Genomic DNA, 16736 nt, shown 5'->3' on the forward strand with positions numbered 1-16736 from the left:
TCAATCTGTCAAGCTACATCAGGGTATCTATTTGCTTAGACTCTTGGAAAACAGAAGGAGGTCCATTACGTCCATGTGATTTGAGAAGGAACAGCCCAGGTTCCAGCAGTGTTCTGCAAGTGGGTCAAGGCTTTTTAAGTATACATCGGTCAATTTTAAATGTGATGAGAATTTCTGCTTCTACCACCCTGTCAAACAATAACCACCAGATCATCACCATCCTTTGGGTGTAAACGTTTTACTTCAGCAACCCTCTTATCCCTTTACCAATTGCTTTAAATGTAAGTCCCCAGGTTTGGACTTCTCACTTAAAGGAAACAGGACTTCCTTACTGCTCCATTCAGACCTGTATATACCTCAATAAACATCTTCCCTCAGCCTTGAGTATTTCAAGGAAAACAAGCCCAGCATAATGCATCTTCCCAGTCCTGGTAATATCCTCATCACTCTCCTATGCACTCTCTGGTGCATAATCACACCTTTCCTCAATGTGGTGAATGGAGATGCACCCAGCACACAAGGTGAGGGCTAAAAGCATTGTATCCAATTGCATTACAGCCTCTCTATTCTTCCCAAAGGTCTGCCCTGAGTCTGGAATGTAGCCTGGGCCTCAGAACTGCAGGGTCCTTTTTAATTGTACTGCCCTTGAAGTTTGTCTTCATCTCCATAATTAAAGGTTGATCTGCTGAACCATGTTCTGAACAACCCAGGAATAAAGTTGCACATAAACATTGATTAAAGGTTTCCCAATGTATTATCTGAAGGCTCTTTTGTGAAGTTCTCTAAGGCAAGTATCAAGGTTAGAGCAACCAAATTTTTTCTTAAATCAAAACAAAAAATATTGATAAGTTTAAGCATACCTGACAACACTTACGAACAGAGAAACAGTTCAGGTAAAAGGTTATTGTAAAACTTATTTTCTCTCTATACAAATGCTGCCTAAATGCTGGGTTACAGAGTTTGTTCACTTTTCCATTATCATAGACATGTTTGAGACCCAGTGGCAGAAGCATGCAATTCAAAAGAGAAACATGGATATGAATTCAGCAGGTACAGTGTGATAAGTTTGCAGATGGTACAAAATTTGGTAGAGCTGATGATATTAAGGTAGTCTTTGGCCACAGAATGACATTGATGAGATGGTAATGAGAGCACAGCGATAGCAGATGGAACTTAATCTTGAAAAATTTGAGGCCATGCATTTCCAGAAAAATAATAACACAAGGATGCACATGCTGAATGGTAGGATTCTAGGGAGTGTTGAGGACCTTGGTGTACAAATCCAATAAATTCTGAAGACAGCAGCACAGGTAGGTAAAGTGGTTAGAAAAGCTAAGACACATGATTTAAGGGCAGGGAGATTATGGTATAACTTTATAAGATATTGGTTAGCTATAAATGGAGTACTGTGTACTGTGCTGGCCATCACTCAGCAGGAAGGACATGAGGGGAACTGAGGTAGAAATGCAGAAATCTGAAGCAGTCAAAGGGTGAAAATTTGGAATAATTTGAGTGAAGTAGCAAGAAACTCTAAAACTTTAACTATAATTTATTGATGTTAAAAATATTGCTGCCATCTATTTTATTGCACCAGCAAATTCTGTTTTGAGAATGTCTTTAATTAGGGTCTGCTGTCTCACAGGACAATGACTAGTCAATACAAATAACTTGCAAATTTTCCTCTACAGATTGATCCCTATACTATCTTTATGTGTCTTGGTCCTTAAATCTTTCTCTCTTCCTTTAGAACACTTCAAAACCCAACTCTAACCAAGCTCTTTTTCCTCTTTGCAATACCTTTTATGGATGCTTGGATTATGCTCCTGTGAAGCAGCAAAGGGTGCTTTCCTAACGAGAAGAATTATATCAATCGGCTTACAATGAGTTAATCAGATACAACAATAATGTAAGTTGTTGTATCTTATGAACTTATTGAGATGCAAGCTAATGGGATGCATATGTAATATTTAATATATTAGTATGTAGCATACTTAAATTTAAAACACAATGCCAACAGTTAAAACATACTGATTCAATATTTTTAAGAGTATAAAGTAGAACTCACTGGCAGTTGTCCAACCACACGTCCCCACCACGAAGCCAGGCGCCATGGTCCTGGTTTTTATATGCTATATAATTCTTGATTATAGCAGGTTTTCGTGGTTTGTAAGGGTCAGCTCCTTCATGAGGACTGTATCTAAACAAGACATCAAGCAAGATTGGTTTTTTCAGTGATATGAAATTAAAAGTAGATTATTTAATTAGTGAAGCATGGTACTGATCATTTCCAGGTCATTTTGAGTCATTCGCGAAGTTCAGCTGGGTTCTCCTTGGTATTGGTCACTTTTGCTCTTTTTGACTTTATGCATCCTTCACCTAAGGATTTGCAAGATAATACTTTCCCATTTCCTCTACACCCCCACTACCCAATACCCCTCGGAACCATTACCAAACACTACTGCCCCTCTATCTGTGCTCTTTACACATTGCCTCCTCTTGGCTGATTCCCACCTTCTCCTCCAGTTCCCAGCCGTCAGTTAGTTCACCCTATGCAAGGCAAACCTGCAGAGGGAAGTTTACTGTTTAGGTTTCCAAGATCTTGTCACTGGCCTCAGGGCTAATCTAGCTGATGGGTGACCTCCTAATTCCTGGGAGAAGACAACTAGTAAAAAAAATCAGGCCTTCCTTGTTGATGGCACATCAGGCCAACATATAAAATGGTTACTAATCTACTCCATAAGAGTAGAGCAGGCACAGGAGTAGGCCATTCAGCCTTTATACCTGCTCTCCCATTTAATAAGATTATTGTTGATTTAAACCTCACCCCAGTAGCATTTTCCACCATACTCTTGTCTCTCTTCAAATGTCTATTTTTCTCCAATTTGAATGTATTCAACTATTGCACTTCTATAGTTCTCTTGGAATGGCACCTTTGCCATTTATCATTCAGAATCAAAGTTACCATAGAATTTCTAGGTTATTATCCTCTTCATAAATGCATGGTTTTTCCAAGAACCTACCTTGCACCAATCAGCGAGAGGAATGGTCTCTTGTCCTTTGCATTAGCTTCAGTTGTCTTCACCCCATTATCAATTATCATACCAGCCTGGGAAATAGTTGAAAAAATTCAAAATACACTTAAATTGTGGAGTTTAAAGTGGTTTTAAAGCAAAATGCTTCACTGATAATGTAAAGATTATTGTAAAGGCTGAACTAGATTCACAAAACATGCACTGTCTTAGAATGGCCGGTTTACTCTGAAGTGACAAAAGGAACCAGCAATTCACCCCCATTATCATTACTAAGGTGTGGAAGGCCTCTTGGTTGGGACAAGTTCCTCATGCTTGGACCTAAAGCAGTTCTTTTGAATCCTTTCTTTTGCTGTAAAGAGATTTCCCTTCAGGGAAATATTTAAAATATGAACAACAAATTTTGAGGTTGTGAAACAGACTCAATATGTGTAATATATAATGTATAATAGGTGTAATATTTGGAAACATTTACTTGTTACTAAACACTGAACCCATGCAAGTTCTTATGAATAGATGCGGGCATTGATGTGCATAGATATATATATAGGCAAGGCTGGGAATCCAGATCCAGTTTTTTTCTGGATTTTAATGTCTTGGTTTTGATCACTTAGATATAATAAAGATAAATTACCCAGTTAATTTTGAGCAGACAGTCTGGTTCTTTGTCTTTACATTTTCCAAGGGGATTACAGGGTTTCAGATTAAGAGACACAGTGTGTTAATTACAGTTTAGAGCGTATTACAATTGTGTGGGAAAACACTGGATGGGTGATTAAGTTTTTATCTGGCTGTTACTGTCTGTTTGCTTCTACTGCTTTCCAGTTTGTCAATGATATTTAGAGACACCCATGCTATAGTGAAAGGGGATAATTTAGCTATTTTTTGATCTATTTCCAGTTCTGCAGAAGCTACAGGGATGTAGGAATGTCCTTATAACTGTTCATGGAAAATTACATTCTGCAACAAATACCAGCTGATTGGCTGCTTTTTTTAAAGCAGCACTCTGTAGTATTATAGTAATCACGTGCAGACTCACCCTGTGGTTGGAATGAGCCCTATTGTTGATGAACTTTCCCAAAGGCATATGTTCTGAATAACCAGGGGAATACATTCCTTCTGAAGGCCCTGTGGGCACGTGGTGGAAAATGAACCAAAATCCTGTTTCCTGTAATGTAAACATACTGATGAATGCTTGAAATTTCAAAAAAAGTATTCTTCTGTCATTTACATTTAAAAGAGAGCCAGCTCTGGAACCTGGCCTGCACTTAAATGTTAGCACATACAAGATAGAACTATTTACCTCAGAGCCTGCAGCCGAACAGTTGACAAGGTTATTGTTGGGGTTTGCCATCCAAAATGTTGAGACAGCACTGTAACAAAACAGCATAGGTAGTATTGGCTTACAAAAACTGCAATTCATTTAATGATAATCAATTTAGTGATATTGATCAGCTGGTAAATTGGGAGGTGCAACGGCACCTGAAGTTTAACATCATAAGTGTGAGGTGGTGCATTTTGTGAGGTCTAATAAACACAGGATATACACCATGAATGGAAGAGTCATAGGGACAACCTGGTTTGCAACTCCACACATCTCTAAGGGTGGCAGCACTTGCACTTAAGATGCTAACGGCGGTATGCAGGATGCTGGCCTTCATAATCCAAGGTATTAGAGAATGAAGGACTTGGTACAACATAATAAAATTTTGACCAGGCCATATCTGAAATAATCCCCTCCGTCTTATTTTCACCATGGACATCCAGTCCCTACATACCTCCATCCACCACCGAGATGGTCTCGAAGCTCTTCATTTTTTTTTGCAATCCAGACCTAACCAAATCCCCTCTACCACCACTCTCCTCCGTCTAGTGGAATTAATTCTTACTCTCAATAATTTCTCCTTTGGCTCCTCCCACTTCCTCCAAACCAAGGGTGTAGCCATGGGCACACGTATGGGTCCCAGTCATGCCTGCCTTTCTGTTGGCTTTGTGGAACAGTCCATGTTCCAAGGCTATCCCCCTCTCTTCCTTCGCTACATCGACGACTGCATTGGCGCTGCCTCCTGCACGCGTGCTGAGCTCGTCGACTTCATTAACTTTGTCTCCAACTTTCACCCTGCCCTCAAATTTACCTGATCCATTTCCGACACCTCCCTCCCCTTTCTTGATCTTTCTGTCTCCATCTCTGGAGACGGCCTATCTACTGATATCTACTATAAGCCTACAGACTCTCACAGCTACCTGGACTATTCCTCTTCCCACCCTGTCTCTTGCAAAAATGCTATCCCCTTCTCACAATTCCTCCGTCTCCGCCGCATCTGCTCTCAGGATGAGGCTTTTCTTTCCAGGACGAAGGAGATGTCTTCCTTTTTTAAACAAAGGGGCTTCCCTTCGTCCACCATCAACTCTGCTCTCAAATGCATCTCTCCCATTTCCCGCACATCTGCCCTCACCCCATCCACCCACCACCCCACTCGGGATAGGGTTCCCCTTGTCCTCACCTACCACCCCACCAGCCTCCAGGTCCAACATATAATTCTCTGTAACTTCCGCCACCTCCAACGGGATCCCACTACCAAACACATTTTTCCCTCCCCACCTCTTTCTGATTTTTGCAGGGATCGCTCCCTACGCGACTCCCTTGTCCACTCGTTCCCCCCATCCCTTCCCACCAATCTCCCTCCTGGCACTTATCCTTGTAAACGGAACAAATGCTACACCTGCCCTTACACTTCCTCCCTCAGCACCATTCAGGGCCCCAGACAGTCCATCCAGGTGAGGCGACACTTCACCTGTGAGTCGGCTGGTGTGGTATACTGTGTTCGGTGCTCCCGGTGTGGCCTTTTATATATTGGTGAGACCCGACGTAGACTGGGAGACCATTTCGCTGAACACCTACGCTTGGTCCAGGATCTCCCAGTGGCCACACATTTTAATTCCACGTCCCATTCCCATTCTGATATGTCTATCCATGGCCTCCTCTATTGTCAAAATGAATCCAAACTCAGGTTGGAGGAAAAACACCTTATATACCGGCTGGGTAGCCTCCAACCTGATGGCATGAACATTGACTTCTCTAACTTCTGATAATGCCACTCCTCCCCTTCTTACCCCATCCCTGACATATTTAGTTGTTTGCCTGTTCTCCATCTCCCTCTGGTGCTCCCCCCTGCCTTTCTTTCTCCTGAGGCCTCCCGTCCCATGATCCTTTCCCTTCTTCAGCTCTGTATCACTTTCGCCAATCACCTTTCCAGCTCTTAGCTTCATCCCATCCCCTTCGGTCTTCTCCTATCATTTCGCATTTCCCCCTCCCCCCACTACTTTCAAATCTCTTACTACCTTTCCTTTCGGTTAGTCCTGACGAAGGGTCTCGGCCCAAAATGTCGACAGTGCTTCTCCCTATAGATGCTGCCTAGCCTGCTGTGTTCCACCAGCATTTTGTGTGTGTTGTCTGAAATATTGTGTACAGTTCTGGTCACCACATTAAAGGCAGGGAATGAATGCACTTGAAAGGATGCTGAGGAGATTTACCAGGATGTTGCCTGGGTTAGAACAATTCGGATATGGGGAGAGTCTGGATACGCTGGGTTTGTTTTCCTTAGAGTGGAGAAGTTGAGGAAGACTTGACAGAAGTATCCAAGATTATGAGAGGCACAGAGTTGAGAGTGGGAAGCTATTCCCCATAAAACTGGAAGGACAAGCAAACCAATGTCAGCGTCCTTTCCCAAGCCAACATCTCCAACACTGAGGTCCTACTTACCCTCTCGGACCTATTGGAATCCATGGTTTATAAGACTCAAATTGGATACACTCTAAAAATCTTCAGATCATATATGGAATGAATACAGAACCCTGTGTAAACGGTGGGAGAAAATGGGCTACCGCAGAAAACATGCACCATTGGGATGTTCCAATACAGCGGGCTTCACCTGAATCTGGCTGAGACCAACTTAAGACTGCTGTGTGACCAGGGTTGTAGAGTAGGTCTTTAAACTAAATATTGCGGGGCGGGTTCTGATAAAGGGTATGTTAGGAAGCTGGAGTGACTGTGAGGCATAGCAAGCCTGGCTACAGGAAAGGGGTGGAGAATGCAAACACATTTCCAATTAGAGTCAGAAGGACTGAACAAAGGCTCTTTATCTCAATGCAGCATTTGTAACAGGACTGGTGAATCTACTTCATTATGGCCTTGCACATTATTGTCTGCCTGTAATGCACTTTCTCTGTAACTGGAACAATTTATTCTGCATCCGTTATTGTTTTTCCTTCTACTATCTCAATGTACTGATATAATGGAACTATATGAACTATAATGGAACTATGAAACTGATGAAAGGAACTATATGGAAGGAATGCAGAACAAAGTTTTTCATTATACCTCAGTACACGTGACAATAATTTATCAATGAAGACTCCAAGCTAGAGATCATTCTGTGCCCTTGATATTTCAGAGCATCTTCCAAGTGTTCAGTATGGATAAGCACCAATTCATCAGGAGCGGGAGACAAGGGAAGGAGATATCCTTGGTCATGTATGATTAGATGCCATTACACCTTATAGGGAGTGGGCTCAACATTGACAACTTCAAGGGCAACTCTCTCCCTTCTGTATACTTTGATGAGTTTGTCCTGTTGGTGGGACTGGAGGAATGTGCAGAGGGGGCATGGTAAATAGCTGTAGTCACAGTGGCATGGTTTGTGGAGCTGTTGCCTCGTAGCTCTGGAACACTAGGTTCAAACCTAACCACTGGTGCTGTCTGTGTGGAGTTGCACATTCTCCCTTGTGACTCCGTGGGCTTCAATTAGCAGGGTCAACATGAATTTATGAAGGGGAATAATCACATTTGACTAATATGTTATACTTAAATTCTCTTTTATATTTGACTGCACCTTATCCATACTCTACAATGTGCTTTATTACAATTACAATTTACAATGTGCAAAGTGGGTGATATTGCCCCTCTGGGGGTGGTGGGTGTTTCTAAGGGGGCAATAAAGCAGGTACCATTTGGGATTGAAGGTTTAATTTAGGAAATTAATCACTTACTACAAGTATTGTCATAATAATTTAAGTGCTTCATAATTGATAATACTGATCACGTAATCATCTCATCTCTTGCTACCTCACTGTTCTCCTTTGCTCAAAGTGTATTATATTTATTGAAAGGCAATGTGACACCTCTGTATTTGGCAAATCATGAGAAACCTAGACTGAAGAAATGGTGCTATTTTCAACCCCGGGATGCGCTTTAGTACAGTGTTAGCATACAATTCTCATACAGAGATGCATTTTCTGTGAATTAGGGTATGGTGTTCAATGGGGTAAAGTTCAGAATCTGTCCTTTTGAATGATCTTGACTACATTTCTCTTGCCTATGTCCCAACTGCCCAACTGAGATACTGCTGCCCCACTTTATGTACTTCCAGGCAGAAAGTCTGAGCTGTTATGATGTCATAACTTTCCTCTTTATTGATCACAATGCTTGAGGTTGGACTGAAATAACAAGTTTGACTATGGTCATTAATCCTTAACAAATATATCACAAGCAGGCCAAATGAAAAAGAAGTGTGAAGTATAGTGTGTGAAAAAGTTTTTCCCAGAGAGGCAACAAAACCATCCACGCTCCTTGAACAGTTGAGCAGAATAAAGCAAACAAGATGTTGGCTTTTTTTTCAGTCACTTCTAGAAAACTTTCAGAAACAAAAAACACTTCAAAATATGTTTGACGGCCCTTTGCCACAAAACAATGATGATTTGTGTGCTTCATACAACATTTCTGTGCTCATTGCTAAATCTGGAAAGCCCATACAATTGGAGGAGAACTGATTCTGTCAGCAGTAAATAAGGTTCTGAGTACAGTGTTGCATAAGTCACCAGACTAAATGATTAAAACAATTCTACTCAGCAACAACTCTATTCAAAGATGAATAGATGAAATGTCCGAGAATCTCAAGAAAAAGCTATACCTAACATATTTATCATTCACTGTTTAATTCACAGACAGCATCACGTCACAAAAAAAGTGATCGGTGCACAAATCATTAAATATTGTTATCACAACAGTAAATAAAATCAAGTCCCATGTGCTCAATTCTCGACTATTTCAGGAGTTTGTATTGTGAATGATGAACAGTTTGAGCATTTGCTTTTGCACACATAAGTGAGATGGTTCTCAAAAGAAAACTGCCTGACACACTTTTATGTGCTTTTTGAAATTGTTATAAAATTCTTTAAGACTCAAATGCTTCACTCAGTAATAAACTCAAGAGTATTAGGCATGAAATTGCTTAATTGTCAGAATTATTTGCAAAGTTTAATGAAATCAGTCTTCAATTGCAAGGAAATAATGTCAATCTTATCAACATCAAATCAGTCATCTCTACATTTCTGTCCAAGTTAACCTTATTAAGTGCAAAGTTGGCCGTTGCAACCTTTTTCCAATTCCAAAGTCTTTCTGAGTTGGAAGAGAAAAAAAGAATACCAGATGATTATCTTCAGATATACTGTGCCCACCTGGGTGAGCTGCATAAAGACATATCAGACAGATTTCAGGATCTTCTCTCAATCAGAATTCCAAATTGGGTAATAAATTCATCTTTGAACACTTGTAATGAGGAATTAACAGGAAGAATGGAGGAAGAACAGATTTCACTACAAAATGACTTTGAGTTGAGCTGAGGATCAATATTTTTGGTTGCAGACAGAAAGAAATCTCTGAACGCTATCCTGCACTGTGGAAAGAGTCAAGATGTGTCTTTATTGCTTTTCCAACATCATATTTAATGGAGTGCGTTTTCAGTCCAGTTGCCCAACTTCTTTCAAAACAATGAAATAGACTGCAAATTTCTGAACATGGAGATCCGAGACTCCTTCTGAGTAACATTCAGCCTGATGTTAGAAGCTGATATAAACTCTGCGCCAAACTCATCCATTTCATTCTCTGTGGAGTTTGTACGCTCTCCCTGCAACTCTATAAGTTGCCTCCAGTTGTTTCAGGTTTCTCCCACATCTCAAAGGTATGCTGGTTGGTAGGTTAGTTGGTCACTATAGGTTGCCCCCTAGTGGGTAGAATTTGGGGGAAATTGAAGGGAATGTGGTGAAAATGAATTAGAAGAGAAAATAATGGGGGACACAAGAGGTTTTACAGCTGCTGGAACTTTTCAGCAACACACAGAAAATGCTGGAAGACCTCAGCAAGACAGGAAGCATCTAATAAACAGTTGATGTTTTGGGCCGAGAACCTTCATCAGGAGATGGAATTTCTAGGTAAGCCTGCTGATACTTTATTGGCTGAAATGGCTCCTTTTATGTTGTATAGGAATATGATAATTATTTTGACTTCCTCCAACCACACAGTTTCACCTGGCTGTACTGAATCATCCAAGTATGGTAGTGTGGCCGAATGGTGCAAGGTGCTGGATTGATGCTCCAGTCTAAATTAGGCATGGGTTTGTGTCACACCACTGCTACACAGTGAAGTTAATGCACTGAGGAGTGCGGTAGAACAAAGGGATCTGGGAATAACAGATCCATAATTCTTTCAAAGTGGCTTCACAGGTAGACAGGGTTGAAATGAGAACTTTTGGCATGTTGGCCTTCACAAATCAGAGTACTGAGGACAGGAGTTGTGATGTTATGTTGAAGTTGTACAAGTTCAAAAGTTCAAAGTTCAAAGTAAATTTATTATCGAAGTCCATGTATGTCACCACACACAACCAAGGGATTCATTTTCTTGTAGGCATACTCAATAAATCTATAGAATAATAACTGTAACAGAATCAAAGGAAGATCATCCAACTAGGGTGTTTAACTAGAGTTCAGAAGAGAACAAACTGTGCAAATACAAAAGAAGTAGTAACAATAGTAAGTGTAACACCTTGGGAAAGGTTTCACTGCTAACATAATGATCTTTCTGTAGGAGCAGTATTCGGGTTACGGTTAGAGATAATGGGTGCTTTGGAACGTGAGCCATTCAATCGGGGAGCAGGTTTTTGTGTTGTGTGCCTGACACCAGAGTGAGCTGAGGCCTTTTGTTCAGCAGGAGATGGAGAGGCACTGGAGAGAACCGGTCACAGAATTTGATCCGGTGGGGGACTGTGATCCAATGCATTAAGGTGCCAAAGTTAACTGAGGATTGGTGAATATGAATTTTGGGAAAAGTTGAGCTCCAATTTATGCACATTTGACTGGTTAATTATAATGGGTCCTTTTTGTTTTTTTCCCCCCTTTCTTTACTAACCCTTTAGTTAAGTTAATATTAATAAATATAATTCCTTTAATCATATGCAGCGTGCTATCTGTTATTTCTTGGCACTGAGTTGTAACAGTAGGAAATTACACAACATCCACACAAACTGGGGTTTGGAGTGGGAGAGCTATCTCAATCTCATGTGTTTGGAGGGACCGGAGTGTGTATTCATTAGACATACGCAACCAAGGAAACCGGGGGGGGTTTCATTAGTAAATAAGCAATAAATATCAAGAACATGAGATGAAGAGTCCTTGAAAGTGAGTCCATTGATTGTGGGAACATTTCAATGATGGGGCAAGTGAAGTTGAGTGAAGTTAACCCCTTTGGTTCAAGTTGATAGTTGAGGGATAGTAACTGTTTCCAAACCTGGTGGTATGAGTCCTGAGGCTCCTGTACCTTCTTCCAGATGGCAACATTGAGAAAAGCATATCTTGGGTAGTGGGGGGTCCCTGATGATGAATACTGCTTTCCTATGACAGCTTTTCATGTCGATGTGCTCAATGGTTGTGAGGGCTTTACTGTGATGGACTAGACCATATCTTCTACTTCTTGTAGGATTTTCCATTCAAAGGCTTTGGTGTTTACCACCAGGCTGTGATACAGCCAGTCAATATACTATCCACTACACATATATGAAAGCTTGTCATAGATTTAGACATCATGCCGTATCTCCACAAACTCCGAAGGAAGCAGAGATCCTGCTGTACTTCCTTCATAATTGTACTTATGTGCTGAACCCAGGACAGGTACCCCAAAATAGCACCGAAGAATTTAAAGTTACTAACCCTTTCCACCTCCGATCCTCCAATGAGGACTGGCTCATGCAACCCTGCTTTCCTTCTCCTGAATTTTATAATCAGCTCCTTTGAGTAAGAGCCAGATTTTCAATCTCCCTCCTACATGCTGATACATCACCACCTTTGAGGTTGGTGAGGCCAAATTTGGAGTACTCTGTGCAGTTCTGGTCACCTATCTACAGGAAGGATGTCAGCAAGATTGAAAGAGTACAGACAAAATTTACAGTGATGTTGCTGGGACTCGAAGACTTAAGATATTGGGAAAGGTTGAATAGGTCTAGACTTTATTCTCTGGAACATTGAAGAATGAGGAAAGATTTGATAGAGGTATACAAAATTTGATAGAGGGGTGTAGAAAGGGTAAATGCAAGAAAGCTTTTTACGCTGAGGTTGGGTGAGTAGAACTAGAGATGATGGGTTAAGACTGAAAGATAGAAATATTTAGTACAAGAATCAGAATCAAGCTTATCACTGACATATGTTGAGAAATTTGCTGTTTTGTGGCAATAGTACTGTGCAATATGCAACAAATTATTAGACACAAAAAGAAATATAAAGAATAAATAAGTAGTGCACAACGAGACCACATAGTGAGACAGTTTTCACGAATTCATCATCCATTCAGAAATCTGATGGCAGAGGGGAATGAGGAAGAACCTCCACTCAGAAGGTGGTATCAGTGCTAAAAGAGCTATTAGTGGAAGTGGTGGATGTGGATTTGATTTCAACACTTAAGAGAAGTTTAGATAAAGACATGAATGAGAGGGATATGGAGAGCTATGGTCCACATGTGGGTTGATGTAACTAGGCAGAATAACAGGTCGGCACAGAATAGATGGGCCAAAGGGCCTTTTCTGTGATGTAGTGCTCTTTGACTCTAAGCTTCCCTTTTATACCTCCCCTCCCTCCAAAAAAAGGAAAATGACCCAACAGCTTACTTGCAGTCCTGTCGGGGTCTGGGAATGTAGCCTGGGTACACCCCGTCTGTTATCATCCTGCACATTTTATTGTTACGATCTGATGGGAGCAGAGTCCCTGCCTTGACCAACAGACCGAGACAGTGATCAAACGTGTTTCGTTCCTCAGGACCATCTTCAGTGAAGAAGCAATGTCCTAGGGTCTTGTAGCCAATGACGTCTTTCACCTAAAAAGGAAAAATTAACTTGTTTGAACTTGATGTGCATTGGTGGCAATTCAATTCTCCGCTGCCCCTCCTTTCCTTAACTTCTTCCTCACTTATCCGGTAATCATTACTTCTATTCTGGACACAGTGATTAATGTAAATAGGTGCTTGATAGTTGAGGCCAAAGGGCTTGTTTCCATGATTCTGTGACTGTAGAAACGATTAACTTAGAGGTTTGATTTCCTGGGCAGTGATCAGTAATTAAAATGTTAATAGTCATTTCCCTAATGGAATTTTGTGTAGTTATTAAGGCATTTAAAATTGGCACACAAAGATATTTAACCTAAATCTATCAAACATTTTGATACCCAAGGATGCTGTAGGTTAAAACTGTCTTACAGATCCAGTGATCCAGATTGAGTACTGATGTTTGATGCAGACTGTGTAGAGTCTGTATGTTCTTGTACCCAGATTGTATGATCAATGAGCAAATGTCAATTGTCCCTTTTGATAGTGGGTGGGAGAATTGGGGAAGGAGGGGGGCTGTAATGCCTATTTATTCTCATAAATAGGTTACTGGGAAATGAGGGAATGGGTTTGATCTGAAAGCTGGAATAGCTTTGATGGGCCAGTAGGCTCTTTTTGTGTCATAAAAGGAAAAGTTCAGAAGAGAATAAGAGAATATTAGGCTAAACTTACTTTTTGAATAAAATGTAGAATTTATCTTAGAAATCAAAGCTACATTGCATTTTCAGAATAATTATTTATCATTATGATCAAAACTCATTTCTCAACAGTACCCAGAGATTGTTGTACACACATTGGGCATTGTGTTTGCTTACAGTGCAATAGTGGCAACATTCCAGTAGACACAAAGCATACTGGCAAATCTCAGGAACGTGAAAGGTTTTGTAGATTGCCAAGTTCTTTATCCAGTAACTGAAATTTCACCACCTTCGGTGAAAATAAACTGCAGGAGTAAAGAGCTAGTTTGTAATTGCACTGCTTTCACATTTGTTCAGTCTATAATTGATGCTTAGCTTATGCGAGATTCAGCTTCAGAGTACATACGTATGGCGTATCTTGGAGGGAATCTGAGAAAAGATTACATAACGTGAAACTGGTCAGGAATGAAAGTTAAATTGTGTTTGACTAAGTCAACTTGGCTTTTTGAGGATATGACCAGTAGGACAGGAAAGGGAGTAACAATCATGTGTATTTAGCTTTTCAGTAGGTTTTTGATAAAGTTCCATGCAGAAGATTAGTCAACAAAGTTACAGCAGATGGAATCAGAGGTCATGAACTGGCAGACAGAGAAATGTTATTAAACACAAAGCAAAGAATGAGAATAATGCAGAATTATGAGGCTGTTGTAAGTGGAATACTGCAGGGATCGGTAGTTGGTTCAGTTAATGGAACAATTTATTACATCTCCAAGTTTGCTGATGATCAGCAAATTTGTGTTTGACACCAAGATTGGGGGTATAATGGACAGCAAGGAGGACTATCAAAGCTTGCAGTGAGATCTTGACCAGTTGGAAAAATGGGCTGGAAAATAGCAGACAGAATTTAATGCAGACAAGTGTGAGGTTTTGCAATTTGGAAGGACCAATCAGGGTAGGTCTTACACAGTGAGTGGTAGAGCACTGAGGAGTGTGGTAGAACAAAGGGGTCTGGGATTACAGGCCCATAATTCATTGAAAGTAGTATCACAGATAGGCAGAGTCGTAAAGAAAACTTTTGGCACATTGGTCAAAGTACGGAGACAAGAGTTGAGATGTTATTTTGAAGTTATATAAGACACTGGTGAGGCCTAATTTGGAGTATCGTGCACAGTTTTGGTTACCCACTACAAGAAAGATGTAAATAAGGTAGAAGGAGTACAGAGAAAACTTACAAGGATGTTGCCAGGACTGGAGGACCTGAGTTATAAGGAAAGATTGAATAGGTTTAGGACTTCATTCCCTAGAACATAGAAGTTTGAGCAGAGATTTGATAGAGGCATAAAAAAGTATAGCTGGCTGGTGGCGTAGTGGCATCAGCGCTGGACTCCAGGGTGAGAGGTCCTGAGTTTGAATCTGGCCGGCTCCCTTGCACACTCTCTATCCATAGCTAGCAACTCGATCTCGTAAAAAAAACCTGGAGAGGGATAGGCTCCGCCAGGTTTCAGATGCCCAAGACACACCGTACAATAAGAACACCAAAAAGATCGGTGCAAAGCTTTTCATGACGGCGCCCCGACGACTACACACACACACACACACACACACACACACGTACAAAAGCACAAGCGGTATAGATAGGGTAAATGCAAACAGGCTTTTTCCTCTGTGGTTGGGTGAGGCTACAACTATGGGTTAAGAGTGAAAGGCGAAATGCTTAAGAGGAACATGAAGGGTAACTTCTTCACTCAGAGGGTGGTGAGAGAGTGGAACAAGCTGCCAGTGCAAATGATGGATGCAATTTCAATTTCAATGTTTAAGAGAAGTTTGGATAGGTACATGGGTAGGTATAGCGTATGGAAGGCTCGGCAGTTTAAATGGTTTAAATGACTAGTTAGGCCAAATGGCCTATTTCTGTGCTGTAGTTTTCTATGACTAAACTGGATGTGAGTACAGAGAAGGATGTAAAGATACTTCAAGTGAATATGGACAAATTGAGAGAGGGAACAAAAACTTGGCGGATGTGAAAGAATATGAGGTTATGCACTTCAGAAATAACAGAAAAACAGAGCATTTATTAAAAGGAATTCATACTGTTTTTGTTTGAAGAGACCCAGGTGAGCTTGTTCACAAGTCACCAAAGTTACCGAATGGTATGTTGGCATTTATTATGAGAGCATTTTTGCATCTTATATAAGCCCTTGGTGAGACTGCATGTGAAGTCACGTGTGTTGTTCTGGTCCCTTAAGGAAGAGTGTTTTTGCCAAAGAGTGTGCAGTGCAGGGATGGCAGGTTTGCTGAATGAGAAAAAATTGAGTAAACGATAAATTTATTCTCCAGATGTTTGATAAGTAAGATGGAATCTTATCAACATTTATAGATTACTTAATGGGCTGTACAGATTAGATGCTGGGAGGATATTATTCTCATAGTCTTTATTTTATTTTATACTCCATTGGTTTCAAAATATTTAAATTATGAAAGTAGTGCCATTTAAAATGATATTTGTCTTTAGCTTTTTCCTTCCAAAATCATAAACTATTAGGGAGAAGAACAGGTAAAATGAAGCTGCAGACTGCAATGTTATTCTCATTGGATGAAGCCTGGCAGTATTCCAGGGAACAAAGTTTCTTCTATATAACTGTATCAACAACAGTTTGAAAATAATAACATTGGTTTAATGCACCATTTAGTACGAAGCTCCAATTTCCATTATAGAAATAATGCACATCTAGAGAAATCATTATGATTATTATGACTTAAAGTAGTTAACTGAATTCTTTTAATTTTTTTCATGAAGGATTAATCAGGTTTAAATCTAAAGTTTATCCATCCAGGCTACTTTTCTGATACCATTCATTCCAAAGCAAG

At 40.5% G+C, this 16736-nt stretch overlaps 1 protein-coding gene across 1 annotated transcript in view; it reads right to left on the reverse strand.

The window, feature by feature from the left end:
• cemip (cell migration inducing hyaluronidase 1) overlaps window positions 1–16736 on the reverse strand; it is a 194355-nt gene that overhangs the window by 39260 nt on the left and 138359 nt on the right. Inside the window, exons 14-18 of the mRNA XM_059952579.1 lie at window positions 13019–13224; window positions 4333–4402; window positions 4069–4197; window positions 3021–3106; window positions 2066–2197 (exon numbers count right to left, since the gene is read on the reverse strand). Of these exons, the coding sequence (XP_059808562.1) occupies window positions 2066–2197; window positions 3021–3106; window positions 4069–4197; window positions 4333–4402; window positions 13019–13224 (623 nt within the window). The remainder of the gene's footprint in view (window positions 1–2065; window positions 2198–3020; window positions 3107–4068; window positions 4198–4332; window positions 4403–13018; window positions 13225–16736) is intronic.

This window comes from Hypanus sabinus, chromosome 28 (assembly GCF_030144855.1).
Source record: "Hypanus sabinus isolate sHypSab1 chromosome 28, sHypSab1.hap1, whole genome shotgun sequence".
Lineage (NCBI taxonomy): Eukaryota > Metazoa > Chordata > Chondrichthyes > Myliobatiformes > Dasyatidae > Hypanus > Hypanus sabinus.